This window comes from Prunus dulcis, chromosome 5, assembly GCF_902201215.1.
Source record: "Prunus dulcis chromosome 5, ALMONDv2, whole genome shotgun sequence".
Lineage (NCBI taxonomy): Eukaryota > Viridiplantae > Streptophyta > Magnoliopsida > Rosales > Rosaceae > Prunus > Prunus dulcis.
This window is the reverse complement of record NC_047654.1, coordinates 12,708,758-12,733,859: the sequence shown is the minus strand read 5'-3', so window position 1 is coordinate 12,733,859 and position 25,102 is coordinate 12,708,758. Positions and strand designations below refer to the sequence as shown.

Genomic DNA, 25,102 nt, shown 5'->3' with positions numbered 1-25,102 from the left:
GCTGCATTTTTGAGTTAGGTAGAATGGCAAATTAATAAAAATGTATGTTGGATGGTAGAGTGACCTCATGTCAACTTCATGCATCGGTTGAAGTAATGAGTATGCTCAACAAACCTTGGTTCTTTTAAATTTTAATTTAATTTTTCACACACACTGTGAATGCGTCATAGAGTTCGGACATGAGACCATTGATATGCAAATTAATGTCATTTTTCACTGAACTAGACTCCGTTGACTTATTAACATATATCTATATCATGAAATCTCGTATTTAATTATTATCAAACAACTTACCCCCATTTTGTATTTATCTTATATTTTGTTGAAATAGAGATCTAAACATATATAGTTAGTTATGGTTATCATTATTGACTTAAGGATCTCAAGAACAAAACAACAAATTATGTAAGGCTCCACTTGTTATAAGTAAAGGTTCAAGTATCACAATTACAATAAGATCTTTTGTATATGTCTTTAGAACATAAATCTCTTCATTGGGCTAGTGCGGTGACATTTTTAAAACCTTAACAAGGGGTCCAATAAAAAAGCCCAATTGTTTGGATTTTACGTTCTGTTATTTGTAAATTGGCCATTTTATTTTATTTTATTTTAATCAAGATATTGTTTCGAATCAATTAGGGTGAGAAATTCGAGTTTATGACATATTTCAACGTTGACAAGAGAACGAAAGAGAAGTACCATAATCTTAAGAACATAACAAAATCAGATGTGTTTACACCACACACAATTGATAATTCCAAACTTTAATCCAATTGGCCCCATAATCTTAAGATAGATATGGATAGGTTTATAGATGATTTATTTTTCATGTAACTATAATAAATAAATTAAAAAGAAAAGAGAGAAGATTCGATTTGAGTAGAAGCATGTAATGTTGCTGAATCGACAGCTCCTAGCCACAAAGAAGCAGGACAACCAAAACCACTCGAAGTTAAAGAAGCACAAAATTATTGGACAAACGTGTCCACTGTCCATTGGTTTTGCATATGGGGTTCTGTGGATAAAAGAGATCAAATCACCCACTAAAGCTGTCAAGTGATCAAACGCCAGCCAGCATTCTTGTTTATTTGTTGTTTTTTTTCTTGAAGTTTTGAAAAAACAGAAACTTAGGAAGTAGAGAGTAAAAAATGGGAATCTTCTTCTGCTGCTTGGATTCAGATGAGCTTTTGCTGGGGCTGCTGCTGGCTTTGGTGCTTGCTATGGCCTTCTTTATCATGTGCCTGCCTCCTCCTTCGAGGAGAGTGGCTGTCTACCATTGCTCTTGATTAGTTTTCCAAAATGTGCTTTCATTTTGCTAATTGATTCTGCTTAGTGCTTGCTCTTGTATTGCTTTGTCGTTATACCTACTACACGTACATGTATGTGTATGCACTCGTATTTGGGATGAGAAGTTTGTAATGGCATCAATCTCCTGTATAAAAAGAACTGCGAGATCAGTTTCAGTCTCTTCTGTTTGTAATTGCATTTAGGCATTCAACAATACCAGAATGTAGTTGCCCCACATGGAGGCCTCTCTTTCTTTTTGGGGTTTTGTAACAGCTGTTTACCCTAGCGTGATAGCTCAGGGAGGAAACCGGCACTGTATCCTTTTTTATTATTATTGTATTTAGTTTAATATGAAGGAACAATGAACAGGTGATAAACTTGGGAACCTAACAGAAGAACATTTCCTTGCCGGAACACAAAAACATATTAGCTGTGCCATTTGCTGTGAGGCGGATTTGTTGGAAGAACATGGGTGCAGAAAATGAAATTTAAGTTCAACATTTTAGCACTACTGTTCAATAAGGGCAATAACAACGTCTGCAAAATATTAAGGATGAAAAAACCTGAACTAAACAAAGGAAACCTTATATCCAATTAATCCTTGATGTGAGTATAATTCCCAGCCTCTTGGGATGGGTGGCATATATACTTATAAAATAGTAAATCTACTGGCAGCTGCCGCCAAGCTCTTCTTTTTTGGCTAACCGGAGCAAAGCTTTTCAAGGGCCAAGTTCTCATCCCCACCAACAGCTTCCAAAGTAGTCCTTGCCTGACCTTCAGGGAACCCCATCTCTACAAGTTTTTGTACCTGTACACGAAAACTCAATATATTACCAGATCTCCAATTTTGCAGATTTATCAATAAGTAAATAAACTAAAAATCTGCCAGACTGCTCAGTTTGCTTTCAAAAGAGTTACTCTTTTTATGGTGACTTAAGTTTCAAAATGCATCTATTCTTTCCATAGACATTAAAGTCAAGCATATCAAAGAGAAGGTAGGATCAGACTGACCTTTTCCTCAATCCCAAGAGACGATTTCTTGGCAAAAGTTTCAGTCCAGTATCGAGCTGTGCCAACAAAGGTCTGGTAATCTTTAAGATACTGCAATATCGACATAAAGGAACTAACTTAGAATGAGAGAAATTTGATAAATAAATACATAAAGGCACCACCATCAAGGCAAGACTAGCAGCAATCAGTTGTAAGTCTGATACTCTCCAAGTACAGCACATTCACAAAACATAATCTAACATCAATTGAAAGACAAAATTTTTGCAATAGCAGAATCATTGGATAAAGGACAAAAGCAGGTTTAGACCTGTTGTGCCACCACAGCATCTTGAGGATCATCTGGTTGAGGAGCAGAAAGTAATGCTTGTACAGAAAGAAGTGCTGTTTTCAATGTGAGAGCTGGGCTCCATTGGTCCTTCAAAATATCCAGACAAATTGCTCCACTTTGACTGCTGATATTAGGGTGCCTTCAACAGGTGACATACATACACAATAGAAAATTCTATATTAATGATCCCTATGCATATCATTTCTTCAAGTATACAAATTCATCTGCCCCCCAGATTCTTACACACTGTCACCAGTTTATTTTATCTCTATTTTACAAACTGTTATTACTAACAATATAAAGTTCAGGAAACAGGGTATACTAAGAACCAAATTATCGACCTCCAAGCCAAATCAAGAAAGTTCCATCAAAGTCCCGATCTTGCAGTCCACGATGATCAAGGACTACTAAATACTTGAATTCAACCCACGGTACATGCAATGGGTTGTCAGTTTACTTCAATCTCAATTGACTACATAAAGACTTAAAAGGAAGAAAATTCTAAATCCCAGAAGTGCTAAAATACTCTTATATGCAATATAATCAAAACTGCTATATATGACAACATCCCATAATGCGCCTCATTGTATGGTCAATGAACCAGCAGAGTCGGGAAAAAAAACAAGAGGAAGAGATATGAACATAAATATTCCCTACCAAACTTTGGTCGTAAAATTCATTTTGGGAGGCTCAAAAGGGTATGCATCTGCAAGAAGAAATCCAACAGTTGACAGCCATGTTAGTAGGAATTTTAACATACTCCTTTCTCATTCTTTACGAATAGACAGCCATGTTAACAAACAACCAGCTAAACTGTTTTTGCATAATAATGCAATCAAAAAGCAAGCACTAAGTCTTATCATGGTGGCCTTTTACCCACTTAACCCCAAATTTGACAGCACTAGACAACACATAAAACTACAAAGTAACTCCCTTTTTTATTTTTTCTTCTGCTGCAAAGAGCTTCAATTCAAACCCACTATAGACCCCATAACATATTTACAACAATGAACATGTTAAAGTTTCAATCTTGGCATAACCCCATTCACTTCCGCAGCTTTTCTCAAGAATTAAACATAAAAGAACACCAAAAATACAAGTAAAAAGAGAAAGAACAGCACAATTCTTGACAAGGGAAATTGAATTGAACCTGGCAATGCGATATCGATCTGAAAAGTGCCACCCTCGTAAGGGGTACCAGTTGGGCCAGGAATGGTTCCAATTAAACGGGCAAGACTACCGTCGCCTTTGGGGCTGACTTTGATACCTGAGCGCTCGACGTCTCGGCTGCATTCCTGAAGCTCCTTTTGAACCCTAGCAAAGTCTACCATCTTCAATTGCTTACAGAGAATCTCAGAGAACTCAGGGAGAGATAAAGGCCCAGTTGGAAATGGAGGTTGGAGATGACAGAATAGCGAATAAAGCTCTCGCTTTCTCTCTCTCTCTCTACCGAGCTCTCTCCTCTATACGAGTGTGTGTATATATGTGAATATCTCTCTCTCTAAGGGCTAGTTTGGCATTGCTGTGCTGTGAAAATAATCGCTGTCAGATTTGCTGTGAGAGAAATCAGCTGTGAGAGAAAGCAGTTTGGCGTTTGGTAAAATTTTTGTTAAAAGTGTTGTTGGTATTGATTTTATGCATAATCAGAAAATGATTGCCGCATAATCATTAAACCCAGCGCCTTTTCGAAACTGATTCCTGCATAATCAGAAAATGAAAGCACATCATCAGCTGCTTTCCTTTATAACTTTCTCTCACAGCAATTTTTAACAATAAGTGATTTTCTCATAGTTTACCAAACGGATTGGGCTTTTCAAAATTTTTAAAAAATCACTTATTACTCCAAATAAGCAATACCAAACAGGCACTAATTGATGCTTTTTTCGGTTACATTGCTCTTTTTGGGTTTCGAACCTTGATGCTTTACTAATTAGTGAAATAGAGAAAAGGATTGCCATTCTCCCTATATAATACTTGTATTATGCACATGTATATGTATTTTTTAATAATTTTTTTATATACATTTTAAAGACTCGATAAAATACACATTTTTTGAAAAGAAAACATACAATACACATATTATATACATACGTACATATTTTCTACTTTTAATACACGAGTTTTTTTACAAATTTTTTGAATAATACAGACAAAATTCCCTTATTTTTCACATATTATTGAATAAAAATAATATATATTTAAAAATTTTAATATATTATATTATAATATTATATAGTGGTCGAGCCAAAATTTTACTAAATAAAACACGTAAGTATTTTATTTGTACTTTTTTCGTTATGTGTTTTACTAACTAGGGTATAAAGTAAACAATGTCGTTAAAGAATTATTTCTGGTAATTATTGTGGGTCTAATAATTTCAACCAATGAAATAGGGGTTCTTTTTTTGGTCCTAATTAAATAGTGGATTTACCAAATATAAAAAAAAATGTGGTCATTGTATAATGAGATAAAAACAATGTATACTGTAGAGATGTAACTCAAGCACTTAAAAGTATTCACAATTTCCATATTCTAATTCGCCACTATCTAATATTCCTTGTATAAAGAAAACTACATTGATTTAATTTGTTTTACCATTTTGTTCTCTTAAATGATTTGTGTAACTCATGACCAAATTAGTGAAGTGCAACAATCTGCGAAGTCTTTGCCATCCAACTTCCATGTCCTGTGAAAAACCCAACGAAACTAATTAGCTTGGCAACACCGTAGGGGTTATGAGTCACATGACCGGACAAAATGCACCAATACTTATTTCAACATAAAATGTTCCAAACTAACTTGGTTTCAAAGGGAAGAGCTTATATGCAACAAGAATAACGCTCTGATTGTATTTTCAGTCTAAATTCTAAATTAAAATGCATTACAATGATAGATTTGAAATATCGCTATAATGACATCCCCCCATAAATAAGTTTTTCTCCTTTCGTAGTTGCTTTGTTTACATCTTTTGTTGTTTGATATTGCTGTTAGACACTTCGCCTTGTATCAAAATCACGTTACCCCCTTAAGAAAAGTAACCAAAAAAAAAAAAAACAGAGTATATTGGGTAATGCAGTATACATGTAAATGTGTTCTTCTTCTCATTTATAATTGTAAAATGTAATTACATCATGTCAATGGAATTTTTACAGGGCAAGCATAATTAACTAATACTGAATCTTAGCAAACACCTGTAATTAATCACCAATGACAATGACAGCTACACTGGGGTTCCACCCTTCACATACTCAGTGAAGGCCATAGCTACAAGGCCCAACATGGCCAGCCTTCCATTCCACAGCTCAGCATCTGAGGTCATCACCCCTTTTGATTTCGACTCAGCACTCACCCCTTTTTCAACAGAGGAACCAAGAAGGCCACAGATAGCAAAATACTGGTGCCAAGGAACAATGGGATTCTACCGTTGGATATTTGAGCAAATACATCCTGGCCCTTGGATAGTTCCACTACCAGAGCCACCATTGCTATCCTGCCGTTGATTCTTTCTGGTGCTGGCCCACTGAATGCAAGCACGTCTGAGAACTTTGGGATAACGACCTGCACTCAAGGAGAAAAATGTACATATGTCACACGTAGCTCAACCTATACATGAACTTTTATATCACTAGCTATTTTGATTATGTGTGGTTTAAATTTGACGTAACTTGACGTGATGATGAGTGAGATGATATTAAATCTTGTGCTTGTTTTAAAAGAAAAGAGTTAGTTAGGTACCTTAGGAGAAGGTGGAGGTAAAGGGGAAGGAGCTGGTTGTGAATTTTCTGATGAATTGGTTGCAGTGGTTGGTTGCTCATTCTGACCATCCTGCAAATGACGGATTAAGAAACACATGGTTAGGATCATTATGCACTATAATGCCTCAATAAAGTGGTTTGCTCCGTATTAAGTTATGTAACGCTAGACTAATCAAAGGCTAGAGTGGAGACTTAATTACCTTGGCCATGGAGTTAACCCTCATCTGAGCATGCCTACGCAGACTAATGAGTGCAAAACTAGCAGGAACAATCAGCTGGTTCACTCTGTCTTACCAACTCCATAAGCCACATAGCTTGTAAAGATTGATTGCATAGCAACTGTTTCAGCCATCGTATTTCTTACTTAAAACGGTGCCAAAAAGGGGACCAATTAATTAAGTAGGCAAAATAAATTGATGCACAATTAAGAAGGCAGCAAAAAGTAGGTGTAAGATTGATTTTGAAGGCTTGTGCGTGTGCTTTTGACTGTGGTTGGGGATTGGGGTGGCTTTTTAGTGTGGTGGCCTGAGGCTTTTTAGGTCCAAGTGGGTGGACGCTGAACGGTGCAAAATTTGGCACCACGTCCTCATTCGCTTCCCAGTCAAAATGGGTGACTTGGGTTCTCTTGTTTGAGTAATTTTTGCCTCTTCCGGGTACATCTATAGAGTGTGTTAACTGGCTTGCATGAGAATGAGAAACAAACGTGGCTTCCTCCCACACCACAATGCACCAAATTATCAAAATGTCTCTCGAATTTCTGCGGACATTCTAGACAAACCATTGAAAATACCATTGACATGTGAAGAGAATGATGAAATCTTTACTTTTCTTTTTACGTGACAAAGAATTTAGGCAAAACCACACAAGTGGTAAACTGGTGGGAAATTTACTATGGCAGAATAACAATTCTATGAGAGTTTCTTGGTAAATTCCAAATCAATGAGAAGAAAGTTGAATAATATATTCTCATTTCTTTAAATGGATTGAGAGTGACATGCGATATCAGAATATAAAATACATTGTTGGAGCGCAGAAGAAGTTTTGGATGAAGTACAAGTCACATAGGCCTCCTCCAAGTCCAAATAAATATTATCTTTGCTTTTGCCTACCATTATTGATGTTTATACCAAATTGTTAATCCTAATAAGATTTGAAGACGTATTTGTGTTTTGTTTTGTTCAAGACGTGTTCTTAGGTTAAACTTAACCGGGTCATACAAGAAAAATTTATTCTTTTGGTAGAAACGATAATGAAAAAAGAAAAATAAAATTGGGACATAAAATGATTAGAAACACTTACATACTGACATAACGCTATTTTGTTAATCTTCGACCAATCAAAATACGTCATACGTTATAATATTTTCACGTGATAATTTATAATTAGTCGAAAATAGCACAATATTGTTACCCTTTTGATACGTCAGATGAAAGACAAAGTTGGAAGTTGACAGGAGATGTTATTGTAATAAACTTAATTATGACAGGAAAAAGAGAGCCGCAACTTGAAGTCACAGAGAGCCCCTGGTTTTGGTTTTTGGGTTTGGGTTGGGGTCTGTCTGCAAACAAATTCCATGCCAACAACATTTAAGAAAAAAAGAAAAACCGCAGCCGACCAGTCAGAAAATTCGGGATAAAGCGATATATATTCACGACCCACAGTTTTATTTTCTTTATTTTATTCAAAATTGGGAGGCTAACACCAAATCTTCAATCAATCACTACCCAACATTTATTTACACACGGAAAAGGCAAAAGATGGAAAATACCAGAATTGCAAAGAAGACAGAGGACATTCGAAGAAGAAGAAAGAAGAAGAAACCTGTTGAAGAATAACCCATTAAAAGCTTTTTCATTTGGTTTTTAGCTTCTCTTTTCTGGCTTAGTTTTCTGCAACCAAAGTTTCAGCTTCGTATATCCAGTCTCTTATTGCTTAATTCCCTGGTGCGTAAATGAAGGACTTGAACTTTAGCTTTGATTGCATGCACTTGATCTCTTTTTTGTTTCATGTTGATTTTTTTTAATGGTATATTGCTCTCTATGTGGTTGCCAAGGGAAAAGGAATTGAAATTTGATCATGGTTCTTCTGCTTTTTCTGTATTGTTTTGGTTTCTGCGAAATTTTAATAGTTCAAATGAAAAGAAATGGTTGGTTGTGTTGAGTTCAGCTTAACAAAGGTTTTAGTTTGATCTCGCGCTTTATGTTGAACAGTTGAAGAATCAAACTTTGAGAAAGTTATATATTCTTAACAAAAAACAAATAAGTAGGTATGTGTATATATATCTTCTTCGTTTTTCTAGAATTTTAAGCAACCGATTGGACCCATGTCGAAATTTTAGCTGGAGGGTTGTTGACTTTGTATTCTGCATTAAGCTCCCTGTCTTCCTTTGAATCCTTTCTCTCTGTTAATCGTGTCAAAGAAAGGCCTGAGTTTTAGTACTTATTGGTTGAGAACTTGAGATTAATATTATAATGGCCTTTTGATATTTGTGTTTTGGAGATTCTTCTTTGTTATGGAATTCTCTTCTCCAAGAATCGAAGATGGCCAAATAGAAATTCCTCCAATGCTAATATTTTGTTGAAAATTTCAAAGGAGATACTTCTTGGAATCTCAGTCATTTGATTGGTTTTTGTTTTACGTTATTCTAGTTCTGTTTTATGTCTAAGTATGTTGTTTTCCATCAGTGGTAACAGTTAATATTAAGTTGGGGGGATTACTATATTTTATTTTGCTTATTTTTGGAAACGATAAGACCAAAGGTCAAAGGATAAAAGAAAGTGAAGTTTTGAATAAGTACTTTTTCCTTTAGGCTGTCAATGACCACTTCCTAACAGAGTTGATTATTCCAGGATGCTGCGTTGGTTTCTGGAAAACCATAAACTGCTTGTTTCCCTTTGTTAGCTAGCTGGCTTGAAGAAGGCATAGCTTCCTGCGTATCCTGTCTGAGATCCTGATGTCTGCTTCAGCTCCCTATGATCGGATGGGAGAACTAATTGAGATGCAGATGCTTGTTGTAGGGATAGTCTGGTAGCCTCTAGTATAAATGTGGAATTGGAATTAGAATTTTAGAACTCGTTCTTTAGTCGGTGGGAACTGAGGCAAGTAAAGGGCTCTGATAAATGCAATTTGATTCTTATGCATGAATGCACTGAGAAAGAGGGGGAAAAAAACCATATAAAAGAAGTGAAGTCCAAATAAAGCACTTCATCTTGAAATTTGTTGAAGATGGGCTTGCCTCAAGTGTCTTCTAGCAGTATTGCTGAGGAAATGGCAGCATCACTGTGCACATTTATGCAACCTCCGCCTAGACTTGCCGGCATGAGCAGCTGTGATTTAAGTGGGATGCATGGAGGAAACCTGGGAAATCACCTGCAGGTGGATTTCACATGCTCTTCTTTTGGAGAGTCCCGAAGGAAATCCATCATGGAGATTCCAAATAAACCAGATTTTTCGAATGCACGTAAAGATGGTAGATCAAACATGCATGCGTTGAAGATTAACACTAAGATAGAAAACCACTGGTTAAATCAGAAAAGTGGGCAGAATATGCAGACACCTGTTCCTAGGATTGTTGGTTTCGAACCAAGACAATTAGATTCTCCTCTTAATTTTTTTGATGGAAACCAATATTCTTCAAGTGCGGTGACTGTCACAACAGGTGACACAACTGAGGCCACTGGGTCAGCACTCAGGAAGCGGTTATTGTCTCCTTTGAATGGAATGCTTCTCCAGGATCATTTCAATGGTGATTCTCTAGACATTGGGGATGGGGTTCACAAGAGCGGCGCCTGGGGATACAATGATAGTTCTAATGTTCCCACATTACATGAGCATAAGAAGGCTCATATTGGCAACTCCAGTTATTTTAATTCTACGATCTGGTCTGCATCTTGTTCCCCAGAGTGGAAGAGTTCACTGAATCACAACTGCAATGCAAACTCCTCTTCTGTATTTGATGGTCCTTTGCTTGAAAACAAGGAGCCACAATCTCAAAATCAGTTCATATCATCATCTGGACTTGATTACTCTAGAGAAACAATTAAGGTAAGGTCAGAATCGGGGGCTATAGACATATCATCAAGAAAAGTGGCTTTGCCTACACTTTCTTTATCTCCTCTTGGTCCAAAGTTTCCTGAAAGATTGAAATGTGGAGAATTATGCAGGGATCATACGCCAAAGTTAGATGATAACAATATAACTCTTAAGGACGTACAACAATCACTTGATGGAACTATCTCAGCCATTTCATCGTCCTGGAAAGAGGAGGCTTTTAGGTTGCTAAGTAACTCATCGCAAGACGTTGATATGCTGCAGAAAAAGTTTGACCTTTTTGGGTCTGAGAGTACTACCACTGGGATGGGGCAGCACTGGAGTCAGGATTTGAAATCTAAGCCTAAAGGTGTTAAATTAGTACGAACACCGACTGGACTGCCTGGTAGAAGGTCATTGGTTGGATCGTTTGAGGAATCCCTGTTGTCTGGTCGATTGGTATCTGCAAAGGTTAATCAGGTTTGGATTAATTTCTTCAGTAATGTGATATATATTGAGCTCCATGTTGTAACAATTTCTGTTATTGATCTTAGTTCCTATTTGAAACTTGGTTTGCAGAGAATTGATGGTTTTCTTGCTGTTCTGAACGTCACTGGAGGGAATTTCTCGCCAAAATCACAGAAACTTCCGTTTGCAGTGACCAGTGTAGATGGAGATAACTATTTACTGTATTATTCATCAATAGATCTTGCTAGGAATATGACGCCAAGCAATTATGGAAGCCTAAGGATGAAGCGGAGCTTTAGCATGGATGATTCACGAGCAGACAAGAGCCGTCTGAGAATACCTATGAAAGGCCGCATACAACTGGTAATTAGAATATTAATCAAAATATATATCAAGTACCAGAAAACTTCAAATGGTCTCAGTTCTATCCACAGCAATGCATTGAATTCAGGAACTTTTTTGAATCAACAGGAGTTTTTTATGTTCTTGATGTGCTAGATATGCGATTATTGATAGTTGTTTGTCTAGCTTAGGATGTCTCACTCTTATGTGTTTAAGCTATGGAAATTGATTTCGGGAGAAAAGAATGACATTGTATGTAGCCGGCAGGAAAGAGAGCATAATTTCTTTCAATCATCATTTTGGATGATGGAATAAGAAGTAACTGTCAGGGAAAAGTTTTTCTACAAAATGCATGATAAGAATATGGATAATGGATGCTCATGCTGTTTAAAAGTTTTTCAATTAATTCCTTGTAGTTGTACATATTCAATAACATCTGGTGGTAGTCAGACCAAGACATGGTTGGTCATACACTCATGAACTGAATTGTTAATGGCAGGTTCTCAGCAATCCAGAAAAGACACCTATTCACACCTTCTTCTGTAACTATGATTTGAGTGACATGCCAGCGGGTACCAAGGTAGTCAGGAAGTAGAGAGAGAAAAATTAATGTCAGGTCTCACAATTCTTATGCATGATGAATCTTGTTCGTAATTGATACCTGCTTTGTGGAAGTTTGGACCATCTTCACATGGTTTGAATGTGAAGTCAAACCTACCTCGAATGAATCTACACTTTTATATGGAATTGGATATGGCTAGGTTTTTCCAACAGGTATCACCAATTATAGGATATAAAATAATTTTCTTTAAGACCTCCATGAATTTTGAAAACATTATAGTCATAAACTTAGGAACTTGTCTTTTGACACTTCTTGACTTCATTGAGTTATTCAGATGTAAGTGCTGCCACATACCTATGTGCAAATATACATTTGAAGGTAATAGATTGTGTGCAAACATACGTAGGTAGGAAAAGAAGGAAAAACACAAAGAAGCAAGAGCGTGAATGAAATAAGAATTTTAGGTAGCAAAAGGGTTTGAATGGGTTCGAGTTGACTGCTGCTGCTAGGCCTTTTGACATCAACCTATGCTCAGACCGTCTGATAGGAGCCCAACCTGAGTTCATCCTGAGTGTGATCCTTACCTGGAATATCCGAACACAGGATGCCTTAACTAGCATAGCCCCTATATGTTTACATTAATGGTAAGATAAGCTGATAACAAAAATCAGTCATCATTTGTTGAAAATTAAGATCGTTTTGCGGTGAGCTTTTGAAGATGTAGCAACCATCTAAATTTACCCTTCATATGAGCTGATTTGAAACGGCTCAAGATGCATGTTTTGTGGCTGAACATGTTAGTGTAGAAATTGAAAATTTCATGCTGCTTGCTTATGCGTAATTTTTCCTGGAGCAGAGATGAGGACTTTCTTCTAGCTCAATCTTTGTCTTCTGTAGAATTTTAGATGGATATGTTTGCTTTTGAGGTTTTGCTTTAATTGAGATTCTTATTTATGGTCATTTTCCTTGCACATTCACCTATCAAATACAGACATTTTTGCGCCAAAAGATCACTCTAGCCTCTTCTGAACCAACCTTTAAGGCTGGGAACGGAAAACATACAGATCCTGGTAAAGAAAATGATGCCAAGCCATCTTCGATCCTAGATGCTGCTAATTCTCTGCAGCTTAATGCCAATGATGCAGATTCAAATGGGCTTGATAATGCCCATACAATTAGATCTTCAAACCAGTGTATAACAGTATTGGGAACTGGAGGCTCTGCGTACACCAATGATGTACTCAATCAATACCATAGAGAGGGAGAATGCATGACGGCCTGTTATCCCGGTGAATCCAATGGTTGTGTATGTGAAAAGATCAGCGAGAAGGACAGCATCACACTGAATAGATGCCATATTAGTGAAAGCAAGTCTGTGTATACCCCTTCAAAGGTTAGCAAGAATACTACTGGTGCTGGCGTTCTGCGTTATGCTCTTCACCTTCGCTTCTTATGCCATTTTCCTAAGAAACGTTCAAGGTCTGTCCAGAGATGCAAATTAGATCCCTTATCTGGACAAGCGACAAACAGTTTCGACATTGAAGGAGAGCGGCGCTTCTACTTATATAATGATTTGAGGGTCGTGTTCCCTCAACGGCAGACAGATTCGGATGAGGGAAAGGTATATTATTACAAAACAGCTTATACGGACCATTAATGTGCCTATTGATTTGCATTATAGATGTTTTTCCATGTCGGTTTGCATATAATGTTCTTGCATGATTCTTATTTGTTGGATGAATTAATTGGAACAACATATTATGCAACTGTGCGTAACAATGGTTCAAACCAAGCCGTCCTTTCTACTCTAATGCTCAACTTGATGCTTCCATCTGATGCCTTCTACGTACTAGAGATCTTAAAACCAGCATTTTCAGTTTGTACTAAATGCTTCCTAGCTAAAAATGCTTTCGATCTCAACTTAAATATGTAGGAAGCTTGTTTCTGTAAACAAAAGCCACAAAAGCATATGACAATCATATTAGGTCATATGAATTTGAAGGTACCCCATGCACAGATCACGCATAGCCTCAATCCGCACTCTTGTTGAGTTATGCTGCAAAATTTCCTTGGTTTATGAAATTTGGAATTCAGATTATCAGTTCTTGTGCTTCAGACATATATCTGTAGAATCTAAGTTCTTCCATTTGTTTCTAGGCATCAAATAGTTTTGAGCTCTGTATTGAAAACCAACTATGCCTGTCCTTTTTCATTTTGCAGTTACATGTGGAATATCATTTTCCTTCAGATCCGAAATACTTTGATATCAGCAACTAAAAGGCATAGGACTTACCTGCTTAATAGATAGCATTATCTGTCGCCTCTGTAAATAGTTGTACATTCAATTCCCTCATATTTGGGGCAATTCCCCATTCAGTCTGTAAATAACCATGTTTATCAATAACTAGTCGATTAAATATGTACTTTTCATACTTGTACTTATTTCATATTTGAAAACTTTGATGGATTTGATGACAGCCTTGGCATTTTAGTTCAGCTATTTAGAAATCCTTGCCCCCTTAAGAAGAAAAACTTGTATATCACGGGATAACATTGTTTTGCTATCTCCAACCAAATAGCAGTGCTCCTAATGACATGCAAGTGCTTCTCCTTGATAAGGCCAAAACTTGGAGTTTTCGTTTGGGACTTGAACTCGGCCACCCCAAGCAGTTTCTTTCAAGGTTGTGGTGCTACTTCCAAGCCATATGTCATCAAATTCAGCCCTTGCAAATGCTTGTGACGCAATGGCAAGCACATTCTTCCCTGAAATGTAGTAAATTTTAGAAGAAGAATAAAAAGTGAATTTCAATCCAAATGAGTTTGACACGTCATACTTCCCCTCCCGTCTCGTCTCCTCTCCTCTCCAAGGCTCCAATCCAACCACCAAACTCTGTTTCTTGTCCATGTTAAAGGGGTCATGACCTTTAGCAAAAAAACAAATTCTAATATGTCCAAAGCTTAAGACGTCAAAGAATGAGTCAACAATGTATATCTAATTTACGAGCACACCATACTATAATTTGATTTCTACACCTACCATTTGGTATTGAGATTAACTTAAAACTGAGAGTGGCTTCTACCAAAGATGGTAGTTGCTTCCATGCAGAGCCATTCTAGGCAGCTCATCATATACATAGGATTTCGATTAAGCTGGTAGTTGTTGGTACCAGCCATGGTTTAGGATACTGTAAATTTGGTTTTGTATGCCATTTGTGTAATGCGTGCACTTAAGTGAAATCCGCTTGGTTCTATGCCACCAGATGCATATGCTATGTCTACTACCACATGGTAAATTGGTTCTGCCACCTCCATTTCGATGAAAGTTCAAAAAGAAGGGGTCTTGTTCTTTGTCTACAACAAGTAAGAAGTGGTCCAGCTATGAGAAACTAAGCATTCAATAAAAGGGTTGTTAGAAATAATAAATAATAATTAAAACATAGTAATTTAAAAAAAAAAAAAAAAAAAAGTGCTACAAATGTGTTGTGCTTTATCATTTTAGAAGGGTAACATATTCTTTCAAAAATATTGAGCAAAGTTAATAACCTATAAGAATTAAAATACATTAACGGAGTTTAGCCTAGTAAAAAATGATATTTATTTACATATTAGTGGTCTCAAATTTAAACTCCCATGACACTTTTGTACTCTGTGTGTGAGAAACCTCATCCCCTTATAGTTTAGATTATCGTTTATATTTATAATAATAAAAAATAATTAAGAGGCAAGTATTAATTGGACATTACCTTTGGTTTGCTTGGAAATGAAGATTTCGCATCGATAAAAAAACCTAGCCAGCGTAGCTACCTGCCTAGTGCCTACACAATCTATATATGTTGGATTCTTTAAACACGCACTGGATATTGCTTGGCAAGCTTTATGGTCTAATATCAAATCAATCTTTTGCTTCCTTCCATATTGGTACATATTTATACCAATAATGCTTAGGGAAACCTACGTGTTAATTGATACCAGATTTATGTGTCTGAAATGCTTTTAAAAAAAACCGCATCACCGGCTTGAATACTTATCTATATATAACCAATAGTGTTAATAGACACCAGATTTTGAAATAAATGTGTCTGAAATGCTTACAAAAATGATATAACCGGTTAGCGTTTCAACGCCCCTCTGTAACCTCTAACGACTGGGGGGGGGGGGGGGGTTGGGGGGAGGGGGAAGGAGAGGGAGGGGGTTAGAAGAAGAGAAGATTGCTTGAAAAGGATGTGAACTTGTAAACCCACATATGAAATGAGTGTACTTACTTTACGCCATGTTTGTTGCGTCCAATGAAGAATGACATCTTGTTCTAGAAATCTTAACTAATATTAATATGGGGCGGATTGGATTTTCCATATTTATTATTCAATATTTGAAGCAATTTATTACTGGACATAATACATTTCGAGTTGCTCCAGTCTCCATATGCAGCATGCCAAACACGGCCTTATATAGATACAAGTTATATTGTGTAAGGAGAGTTGAACTTAAAATCTGAGTGAATGACTAAATATTTTCAATCACTTGAGTTACAATTTCCTTCTAGTCTTATATAGACATAATGGAAAATAGGGGCCACCACAAGCTTGAGGCTTGTAACTTCAAAACAATGGCATTCAATATGGTTAGGGGGTCGTATGATGGCCTCCTTGGTGCCAGACGTGTCGTGTCGACATCTTTTTGCTTGTATGGATTGCAGCTTTTGAGAAAACCCCCATTCTGAAAGCTATCCTTTATCTGGAAGATTGGAAAGTTAGATCAAACTTGCATGAGCTATCCTTTAAAGAAAAAGTTTTGCATGCTTTGGCTATCCAAATCTATGGCACCACTGAATTTTTGAAAGCAGAAACCTTGGCTTTCCAGTAAAGGGTTTGTAGCTTTGTTCTGAATGGGGGGGACTAAATTGATGGAAATGTTATGGGCTCACAGTAAATGCCAATGCCATGCATGGTTGAACAAAAGGTGTAAACTTTTGAACTTGGGAAAAAAAAAAGGATTGAAAAAGAAACTAACCCAATTCAATCTTGACTTGGGAATTTAATGCAATCCTGATTTTCTGTTTCACTCATTTGGTTTTTAGCTCAGCACTAAGTTAAAAAGAAACAGTAACCATTTGGATGACAGCAACAAAGTAGACAGATGGCTGTAATTTTCTGATGTGAGCAGTTCCAAATTATGTGAATAATGCCACAAGAATTTATGCAAGTGTGAACCAAATTTGACTAAACAGAGAAAAGAGTTACCTGACAGACAAGCAAGCACTCGGAACCATTCAAATCAAATGAGTTAAATAAATATAAACTGAGTCCTCCAGTGAGAATTTGAAGCCTGTTTTCAAGAAAATCATCAATTTCTTAATCATGTAATTCGTTACCAACGTTATCCACAAGTGAACCGAAAAAACAAAAACAAAAATTTAGCAATGAGATGTTGTAATGGATTAAGAAATTGAAACCCCATAACTTATTTTGCGGTTGAGTTGACAAGTCACACCAACACCATCACTCTCTCTGCACTCTCTAGAGATTCCTCACCATTTCCTTTTCTTCTATAAATGCTCCCCTTAAGTCTTTAACTCCACACACTTCTCTATCTGTTACCCTTTTCTTCAGCTCTTATCATCTCTTCTCTGATTTTTCCTCTGGTTTTCTGCAATTGTTCTTCTTCAGAATCAGAAACCCACCTCTGAAAACCCCCAAGAATTTTCACCATGGCCAGCATTGAAGCCAAGATTCAGCAGAACCCACCTCAGAAAACCCAAAATGTTTTTCTTGGAACCCAGATTTTCATGAGAACCTTCACAATGACTGCTACATTGGCTGCAACTTGGGTGACGGTCACAAACAAGCAGACCGCTCAGATTGTTGGCATAGAATTTGATGCTAGATATAACTATTCCCCTGCCTTCACGTAAGAAGATCAATCAAAGACAACACCAGTTTTTATTTTGTTTTTTCCCATTAAAAAAAAAAAAAAAAAAAAAGATTTTCAGTCATTTTGTTTAGTTAATTTTCCTTTCCTTTTATATATCTTGCAGGTTCTTTGCTTATGCAAATGCTGTTGTAAGTGCCTTTTCTTTGCTGTCCTTGTTCCTTGTTTTCCTTTTCCATCGCAAAGGCTCACATCCTGCCAACTACTTCATCTTGTTCCTCCACGATTTGGTAAGCTAAGCTTGGTTATTAAAGAGTTCTTAAGTTCAAATCTCTCCATTCGATTCCCTTTTTTTTTTTTATGTGTCCAATTATTTGTTAGACATTATGAATGATCTTTTATTTTTTTATTGTTGACAGATGATGCTGTGCTTGTTGCTTGCTGGATGCTCTGCTGCGACTGCTATAGGGTACGTGGGGAAGTATGGGAACAGCCACTCGGGTTGGGCTCCAATCTGTGATCACTTTGGAAAATTCTGTAAAAGAGGGACCAATTCTATGGTTCTCTCTTACTTGTCTGTCATTTTCTTGCTCATGCTTACCATCAGCTCGGCCACCAAGTCCAGACAGATTCTGGTTTAGATCTTCTAGTTCTGTTCTTCTTGCTGTTGCTGTAGAAGAAGAAGAAGTTTTATTTTCACTGTGTTGTAGAAGTTGACTTGATGAAATGATGTAGATCTTTGTAAAACTTGCAATGAGTTTGCTTCCCCACACCCCCACACCCCACAAAACAAAAAACAAAAGCCGAAAACGAAAACAAAAACAAAAACAAAAAATCCTCATGTTGAGCCCTCTTCTGGTGGCAAGAGGCCCATATGTGATATGAGACCACCATTCGATTGCATAGATGCATATGGGCTTTAGCATTTATTTACAGGCCACAACCCAAACCTCATTTTATACAAGCAACGACTCAAACGACTCAAAAAAATAATAATAGTAAAGAAAAAGAAAAAAGAGTCCCCTGTTTAATCCTCCATTTTGAAAGCAAATCTAAAAACAGAGCTTCTGCTCATGTGTAAGTTGGGAATATTTCAATATGTTTTTCCTGTAAAGAGAACACAGCTTTCACGAACCTTATTTTCTCCAAAGATTCCATTAAGATTAGAAGAATAAAGAATTTGTAAATGGGTCACCAAACCCTGAGGCTCATCAATTAAACCTACCACAGGCTGCACAGCTGTCTTATTTCATTCCCCCAACTAGGCACAATCCAACAAAGCAAAAGGTAACATTCTGGTCATCTTCTTCCCCAGAGGCTTATAGCATAAACAGGGAGTTTATTTTCTGAGCGTCTTTATAGGCTTATTATCACAAAACGTCCCTAAGGTTTGCGAAACTATCAGATTGCATCCTTAATGTTTTTTTTTGTCATTCGTGGTCCTCAAAGTTAGCATGCATGATCACAAATGGTCCCTGCCGTTAGGTTCCGTCAAAAACTCCGTTAGTTTGCTGACGTGGCATATATGTATATCACAAAACATCCTTGAGGTTCCCACACCTATCACAAATGGTCCTTACGAAATTTTTTAATTTTTTAAATTTAAAATTCATAAAATTTTTGTTTTCTTTTTAAAATTTTATGAATTATAATTATTTTAAAATATATATTAAATTTTAAATACATGTGACACTATATTATTGTAGATGTGGGCTTCATATATATGCCACATCAACAAAGTAATGAAGTTTTTAAAAAATAATTTAAAATTCATAAAATTTAAAAATGAAAAAAAAAAAACTAAAGGTTTAGGGTTCATAAATGGTCCTCAAGATTAAAATCCTTCTATAAATTGTTTTTTCATTTATAAATAATTTTAAAAAGAAAACCAAAACTTTATGAATTTTAAATTTAAAAAAAAAATAAATTCGTAAGGACCATTTGTGATAAGTGTGTAAACATCAGGGATGTTTTGTGATATATATGTATGCCACGTCAGCAAACTAACAGAGTTTTTGACAGAACCTAACGTCAGGGACCATTTGTGATTGCACATACAAACTTTGAGGACCATAAGTGACACAAAAAAACATTAAGGATGCAATCTGATAGTTTCATAAACCTTAAGGACGTTTTGTGATAATAAGCCCGTCTTTATATAATAACACTGCCGCCAACTAAGAAGAACTACAAGTACATAATGTTTAGGTGATTGCCAACACAGAGTGCAAAGTTGGACAGCCGCTAGGACAAAAGCACATGCTCTTAGAACAAATGCACATGGCTTCATAACAACAAAAACTCCACATATAGATCATCAAATTCATATATCTGTGCCCACAAAGTGTAGAAAGACTCGCGTACTTGTTCATTCCCCATTAATAAGATACTATCGCCTTTGTGTAAAAAAATAATTACCAACTTATATGCAAATCGAATGAAAACCCTTCAATTAGAAACTAAACTTGGGACCCAAGAACCAAAAATATTGGTACGCGAAAAATTTATGAGAGGAGGGTAAGGTCATGCTGCCGGCCGTGGGGCACACCAGATTATAAGAAACTGTCATTACAGGCGTGGAACAAATTAGAGACGGTATGCAAATAATCCAGTAATAGGGTCAGGCACATGGTTCTGGGCCCACCCCTGTTTTATATTATCAAGTGATCTCCAAGTCCAAACTATCAAACTAATCAGATATTATGTAAGAAATGACCTAAATCATATATATTTCTTTTCTTCATGCTTTGACCACAACTAGGAAATTGCGCACAGTGGGAATAAATAAGCAAAATGGAATTCTTACTGGAACAATTTTGAAGCCTTTGATCAGCAAATGAGATTTGGAATTGGCCACAACAATGATAAATGCAATTGAAGACCAATCTTATATTCCATTAATCTTGCATATAGATTGAAGAGAAATTATACAAAGTGATACAACAGTAAATTTCCTGCATCAACTACTTCACAAAAGAAAAGGAAGGAAATGAGAAAAGGTTAATCTGCCTTGTGAAGTCAATAGAAAGTAAATAAGACTCAATCTTCACTAACTGGGGTTGGCTACCTTGTGAAGTCAATGAAATTGAAAGAGTGTACAACAGAGGTATGAACTCACAATCAGGCAGCAATATAAATTATTGGATTTTGTTGAGAAAATAAAAACACCTATCCAGTTAGGTCACCAAAACTAGATACAATGCAGCTAACAAGATATCATTTTTCTACCATAATAAACAGCAATTATAAACAAGAGAGGGGAAAAAAAAGAAGCCAAATTAACAGTAATCACACCTATTGTACATACTGATCAATGAATCATCCTCATGTACCTATACTCTGATATGTGCCACTTTGGCATGCCTTCTTCCATTGTCAAGATCTGGAAAAAACGCCCCAAATCTTACCACGACCGAGGCTTTCCAAGAGCTTCTTAGACCCCTCTACTTCCATGTCCACAAGTTTCTGCAAATGTAGACATGCACCAGCAGCAACCATTTGCTTCCTACACTTCTTTGAATGAGCAAGGGAGGCTAATAAAGCAACAGGGTATTTCTTATCCAAATTCTGGATAGAAGGGTCCAAAAGCTGAACTGAACTCACAATTCCACCTTCATGTTTCTTAAACAACTTTCTATTTCCGGCATATAGAATCAACGTTGACAAGGCCTTTGCAGCCGCTTCTTTCTCTTCAACAGCTTTACCATCCAACATTTTGATCAGAGGGGCAATGCAGCCACACTCACCCATCTCCTTTCTGGTTTTTGAGCAAAACCCAAGTTCATAAGCAGCCTTAGCTGCTGCAATTCTCACCCCTAATATACCACAACTCAACACCCCAACCAGCCTAGCTACAAACCCATTAGAAACCAGAACTTCCGCAATCGGGGAGCACGAAGCTAAGTGCCTCAAAAACTCAACAGCAACCTCAAGACTACGGGTGTTATTGTTCCAACAAGAGTCCCAGAAATTCCTCAAACACTCAATCCCACCTTCCTTAACAACCAAAAGCTTCAGACTTTCGCTACCAGACAACAAATGGCACAAGCACCCAATTGCATTCTCTTGGGCTAAAGCCGTCCCAGAACTGGCAAGCGCCAAAAGAACACCAACCCCATTTTCCTCCACGAAATTCTCTTGATTCTCAGAAAACCCAGCCAAATTTCTCAACACCCCAGCCGCCGAAGCTTGCGAACCGGGCGTGCCGGCCTGGCAAATGTCCAAAAGCGACGAAACCCCACCTCCAGACCCAATTGCCCGAGCGTTCTCTTTCGAAAAGCTTAGAGCTTGAAGCGCCAAACAAGCCTTTTCCTTACCAAACCCACTTCCCGAATCGAGCACACGCATCAAGTGATTCAGAAGCGACAAACCCTCAGCAATCAAAACGTGCTTGCTGCTCTCCACCATCGAAATTATCGAAATCGCGAAAACGGCCTTTTCTTTGGTCTCGAACGAGCTCGAATCGAGTAGTCGCACGAGCACGGGAACAATCCCCTGCGCCACAGCGATCATCACGTTCTTGTCGTCCTCCTGCAAAATTCCCAAAAGCGATTCCATGGCGGAGTTCCTCGACTCGCCGCTCCCGATTTGGAGCCGAGTCACCAGGTTCCGGCACTCGGCCCGCACGGTCTCTCTCTTGGAGGCTGAGCTGCTTACAGACGAAACGGCGGGGTCGAGGAGGACCCCGCTCTTGATCAAAATCTCAGCGTCGGTGACGTGGCGGTGGAGGCGGGCGAGGATCGAATCGACGTCGCTTTGGGTGCGGAGCTTGCCAGCGGAGAGATTGGGGGTCTGGCATTTCTGGGAGAGCGAAACGGCGTCGCCGAGGGTCTGAGAGACGGAGAGGAGGAGGTGGAGGGAGAGAGGGTGGGAGGTGTAGGTTGGAAAGTCGGCGAAGTCGGTGAGCTGGGCCTGGAGCTCCGAGAGCTTGGCCCGGATTAAGGCCCATTTGCCCTTGAAGTTTTGGATGAGTGGGATTTGTTCCACCAGTGAAGAAAGGAGCTGGCTTGAGACTGCCATTGGGTCGGTTTCTGGTTCTTTCATGGCTTTTGGCTTTTGGCTTTTTTGCACAGAGAAAGAAAGAGCGAGAGTGTGTGTTTGGTGTTGCTTTTTAGGGTTTACAGGGGAGAGAGAGAGAGAGAGGAGTTTTTATCAAAAATAGCCAAAATTTATCCCATACTTTCATAAATGTCAGTTTTTATAAAAACTTTCTAAAATAGCCAAAAACTCACTTAAAAATACTCAAATGCCCTCAAAACTAAAACCCACAAAAACCTAAAAAAGCAAAATATGAAACTTGTAATCTATGTTTTCATTTGATTTTAAACATAAAAACTCCCCTATGTTAGTATATGTCGTCTCTGTCATTGGGCTCGAAGCTTTGGTATTATTTGTTGTCGTCAGCCATGTTGATGCTATCACCATTGGAGGCCACGCACAACCCTTTGTCAGCCATATATGGACTTCAAAGTTGCTAATTAGATTCCGATATGAACTTTAACATTGCGGAGATGAATCAATAACTCTATAAATGCCTTGTTAAATATATAATACAAATATATGGCTTATTAGAGATAATTTAGTAATTAGATAATGGAGATGAATCAATAACTCTATCAATGTTGGGTGGATGCAGTACTCGGACTAGCTAGGAATCAAGTCATATTCATGGTTCAACTCCTCCAATGATATAACATGGGATCAAACCTTTGTGTTTTATAGATGTTTAAAATCAAATTGAAAACAAAGATTGCATTTTTTTTTTATAAGGTTTTTGTGGGTTTTTACTTATGAGGGTGTTTGAGTAATTTTAGGTGAGTTTTTTGCTATTTTTGAAAGTTTTTATAAAAACTGACATTTATGAAAGTATGGGGTAAATTTTGGCTATTTTTGATAAAAACTCGAGAGAGAGAGAGGGCAAGTGGAAGTGTTGTTGAGTAAAAGAAAAACGACGAAGCGTAGGGAGAGCAGGTGCAGGGGGAGAAGAAGAAATAGTAGAGAGAGATGATGATGTGGATTTTGACTGACGGCTTCGGCGTACACGCAACTACCAGAGCGTGGTTTTCGCTCCTTAAACGGACTTGGATTTGCCTTTACCGTTATTTATTTTCATTATATAGATCCCGAAAAAAATATTATGAGTCCTCCAAAATTTTATAAAAATCTGTGAATGTTGTAAAATAATCAAGTTTTTTTTTTTGGGATAGGATGGGAAGAGTTTAATCTACTCTTTTTGATTACTACAACTGATAAAATTCTTTCTAAATCTTCTCTTCAATTCTCTTCAATTCTATTCACTTACTTTTTTATTGAGACTTTCTTTTATAAATAAGAAAAAAATTATATATTTCCGCTTACTTTTTTATTGAGACTTTCTTTTATAAATAGGAAAAAAAATTATATATCTCCGCTTACTTTTTTATTGAGACTTTCTTTTATAGATTGAGAATTACAATTTTCTTTCCTTGTGGGTGTGTTCCCCACTCCAATTTTATCCACTTACACTCCTTTTTTTAGTTATAAAATGGAGTGTAAGTGGATAAAATTGGAGTGGGGAAATCACCACTCAAAAATAAAGATAACAATTAAAACCAACCCCACCATATTTATTCGTTCACTTGAGTAGCGCGCTAAAGTAGAAACGTGGAGGAAAGGCCGACGAAACCCGCCGTTTGCTTAACCACCCCGTGTAACACACGTAGATCAAAACCACGTGGACAAGGGACAATTTAGAGTTACAGGTTGGACCGAAAAATAAGATTTTATTAATCGGGACTTGAGCCAAAACGCGGGTCCCGCTCCCTCCGGTGACCGTAAGTGGGACCCAGTTTTCCTTTTTAATTATTATGACTCTCTCAAGTGACAGGTATGACAGCGAAAGTTCCCAAGTCTCCTGGTCTTTCTGCGGACTCAGCCTTAACCTCACAGCAATCCCTCACCGCCACCGTCACCGTCACAACCACCTCTCGACCGTTGGATTTGTATACGAATCAAAGTCAACGCAGGTGTTGACTGACGGGATTGGTTGGTGACCAAAGATTTTGAGGGATTGCTTTGACATTAAGTGTGTGACTTTTCGCCGGGCTAGTGTGGGCATGTACGTGGGTTAGATTGCTTTTGAGCGTGAAAGGACCGCGTCCTCTAAAACTATAGAAAGATACTTTTATACTTCTCGGCCTTTTTTTATTTCTTTGGTTTTATTTATTTATTTATTAATGGAAATAAATTGGTTTTTCATGCAACCATATGCATTAGTAGCGCGGTCCAATCGCATTCACACAACGGTGACTCGGTCAATAATTCTAGATGCTTTAAGCAAAAAAAGAAAAAGAAAAAGAGAGAAGAATTCTAGAAACTTTTTTATTTTATTTTTATAGCATGGCCATAAAAGAATGCATGGATGGCAGCCGGTCAATTTCTCTACGTTTAGCTAAGATATATTTTATCAGTTGA

At 37.4% G+C, this 25,102-nt stretch overlaps 4 protein-coding genes, 1 long non-coding RNA gene and 1 pseudogene across 7 annotated transcripts; 2 read left to right on the top strand and 4 right to left on the bottom strand.

Annotated features, from left to right (window-relative positions):
* Positions 1 to 1,764: 1,764 nt before the first annotated feature.
* LOC117628436 (ubiquitin-conjugating enzyme E2 27) lies at positions 1,765 to 4,098 on the bottom strand. The gene is made up of 5 exons (XM_034360895.1): positions 3,777 to 4,098; positions 3,284 to 3,332; positions 2,606 to 2,765; positions 2,299 to 2,388; positions 1,765 to 2,095 (listed from the first exon to the last, which is right to left on the bottom strand). Exons 1-5 carry the CDS (start codon positions 3,955 to 3,957, stop codon positions 1,988 to 1,990), a joined length of 588 nt encoding a protein of 195 aa, XP_034216786.1. The 5' UTR covers positions 3,958 to 4,098; the 3' UTR covers positions 1,765 to 1,987.
* Positions 4,099 to 5,756: 1,658 nt separating this feature from the next.
* On the bottom strand, positions 5,757 to 6,733 carry LOC117628517 (annotated as a pseudogene).
* A 1,149-nt stretch (positions 6,734 to 7,882) lies between these two features.
* LOC117627366 lies at positions 7,883 to 14,216 on the top strand. Of its 3 annotated transcripts, XM_034359433.1 has the most exons (6): positions 7,883 to 8,324; positions 9,231 to 10,890; positions 10,990 to 11,241; positions 11,720 to 11,800; positions 12,774 to 13,403; positions 14,003 to 14,216. In XM_034359433.1, exons 2-6 carry the CDS (start codon positions 9,607 to 9,609, stop codon positions 14,057 to 14,059), a joined length of 2,304 nt encoding a protein of 767 aa, XP_034215324.1. In that variant the 5' UTR covers positions 7,883 to 8,324; positions 9,231 to 9,606; the 3' UTR covers positions 14,060 to 14,216. The 3 variants fall into 3 exon arrangements, with proteins under 3 accessions (XP_034215324.1, XP_034215326.1, XP_034215325.1); XM_034359435.1 differs by lacking the exon at positions 11,720 to 11,800; XM_034359434.1 differs by having other exon boundaries at positions 7,951 to 10,890.
* Positions 14,217 to 16,442: 2,226 nt separating this feature from the next.
* LOC117628335 lies at positions 16,443 to 17,386 on the bottom strand. Its single transcript, XR_004585942.1, has 3 exons — positions 17,243 to 17,386; positions 17,023 to 17,107; positions 16,443 to 16,516 (listed from the first exon to the last, which is right to left on the bottom strand). It is a non-coding gene; the product is annotated as an uncharacterized LOC117628335 (long non-coding RNA).
* Positions 17,189 to 18,397, top strand: LOC117628334 (CASP-like protein 1F2). Its single transcript, XM_034360755.1, has 3 exons — positions 17,189 to 17,689; positions 17,817 to 17,940; positions 18,070 to 18,397. Exons 1-3 carry the CDS (start codon positions 17,490 to 17,492, stop codon positions 18,289 to 18,291), a joined length of 546 nt encoding a protein of 181 aa, XP_034216646.1. The 5' UTR covers positions 17,189 to 17,489; the 3' UTR covers positions 18,292 to 18,397.
* A 2,362-nt stretch (positions 18,398 to 20,759) lies between these two features.
* LOC117628734 lies at positions 20,760 to 23,588 on the bottom strand. The gene is made up of 2 exons (XM_034361245.1): positions 23,553 to 23,588; positions 20,760 to 22,793 (listed from the first exon to the last, which is right to left on the bottom strand). Exon 2 carries the CDS (start codon positions 22,691 to 22,693, stop codon positions 21,026 to 21,028), a length of 1,668 nt encoding a protein of 555 aa, XP_034217136.1. The 5' UTR covers positions 22,694 to 22,793; positions 23,553 to 23,588; the 3' UTR covers positions 20,760 to 21,025.
* Between the last annotated feature and the right edge of the window lie 1,514 nt (positions 23,589 to 25,102).

What these genes read in the sequence shown, in the direction of transcription:
- LOC117628734 (XM_034361245.1), bottom strand. Translation starts at nt 22,693, where the DNA reads ATGAAAGAACCAGAAACCGACCCAATGGCAGTCTCAAGCCAGCTCCTT.
- LOC117628334 (XM_034360755.1), top strand. Translation starts at nt 17,490, where the DNA reads ATGGCCAGCATTGAAGCCAAGATTCAGCAGAACCCACCTCAGAAAACC. An exon ending in AACTATTCCCCTGCCTTCAC is followed by an intron (nt 17,690 to 17,816) that starts GTAAGAAGATCA and finishes TATATCTTGCAG; the next exon opens with GTTCTTTGCTTATGCAAATG. An exon ending in TCTTGTTCCTCCACGATTTG is followed by an intron (nt 17,941 to 18,069) that starts GTAAGCTAAGCT and finishes TATTGTTGACAG; the next exon opens with ATGATGCTGTGCTTGTTGCT.
- LOC117628436 (XM_034360895.1), bottom strand. Translation starts at nt 3,957, where the DNA reads ATGGTAGACTTTGCTAGGGTTCAAAAGGAGCTTCAGGAATGCAGCCGA. An exon ending in GATCGATATCGCATTGCCAG is followed by an intron (nt 3,333 to 3,776) that starts GTTCAATTCAAT and finishes TTCTTCTTGCAG; the next exon opens with ATGCATACCCTTTTGAGCCT. An exon ending in ATGCTGTGGTGGCACAACAG is followed by an intron (nt 2,389 to 2,605) that starts GTCTAAACCTGC and finishes TCGATATTGCAG; the next exon opens with TATCTTAAAGATTACCAGAC.
- LOC117627366 (XM_034359433.1), top strand. Translation starts at nt 9,607, where the DNA reads ATGGGCTTGCCTCAAGTGTCTTCTAGCAGTATTGCTGAGGAAATGGCA. An exon ending in TATCTGCAAAGGTTAATCAG is followed by an intron (nt 10,891 to 10,989) that starts GTTTGGATTAAT and finishes CTTGGTTTGCAG; the next exon opens with AGAATTGATGGTTTTCTTGC. An exon ending in CAGATTCGGATGAGGGAAAG is followed by an intron (nt 13,404 to 14,002) that starts GTATATTATTAC and finishes TTCATTTTGCAG; the next exon opens with TTACATGTGGAATATCATTT.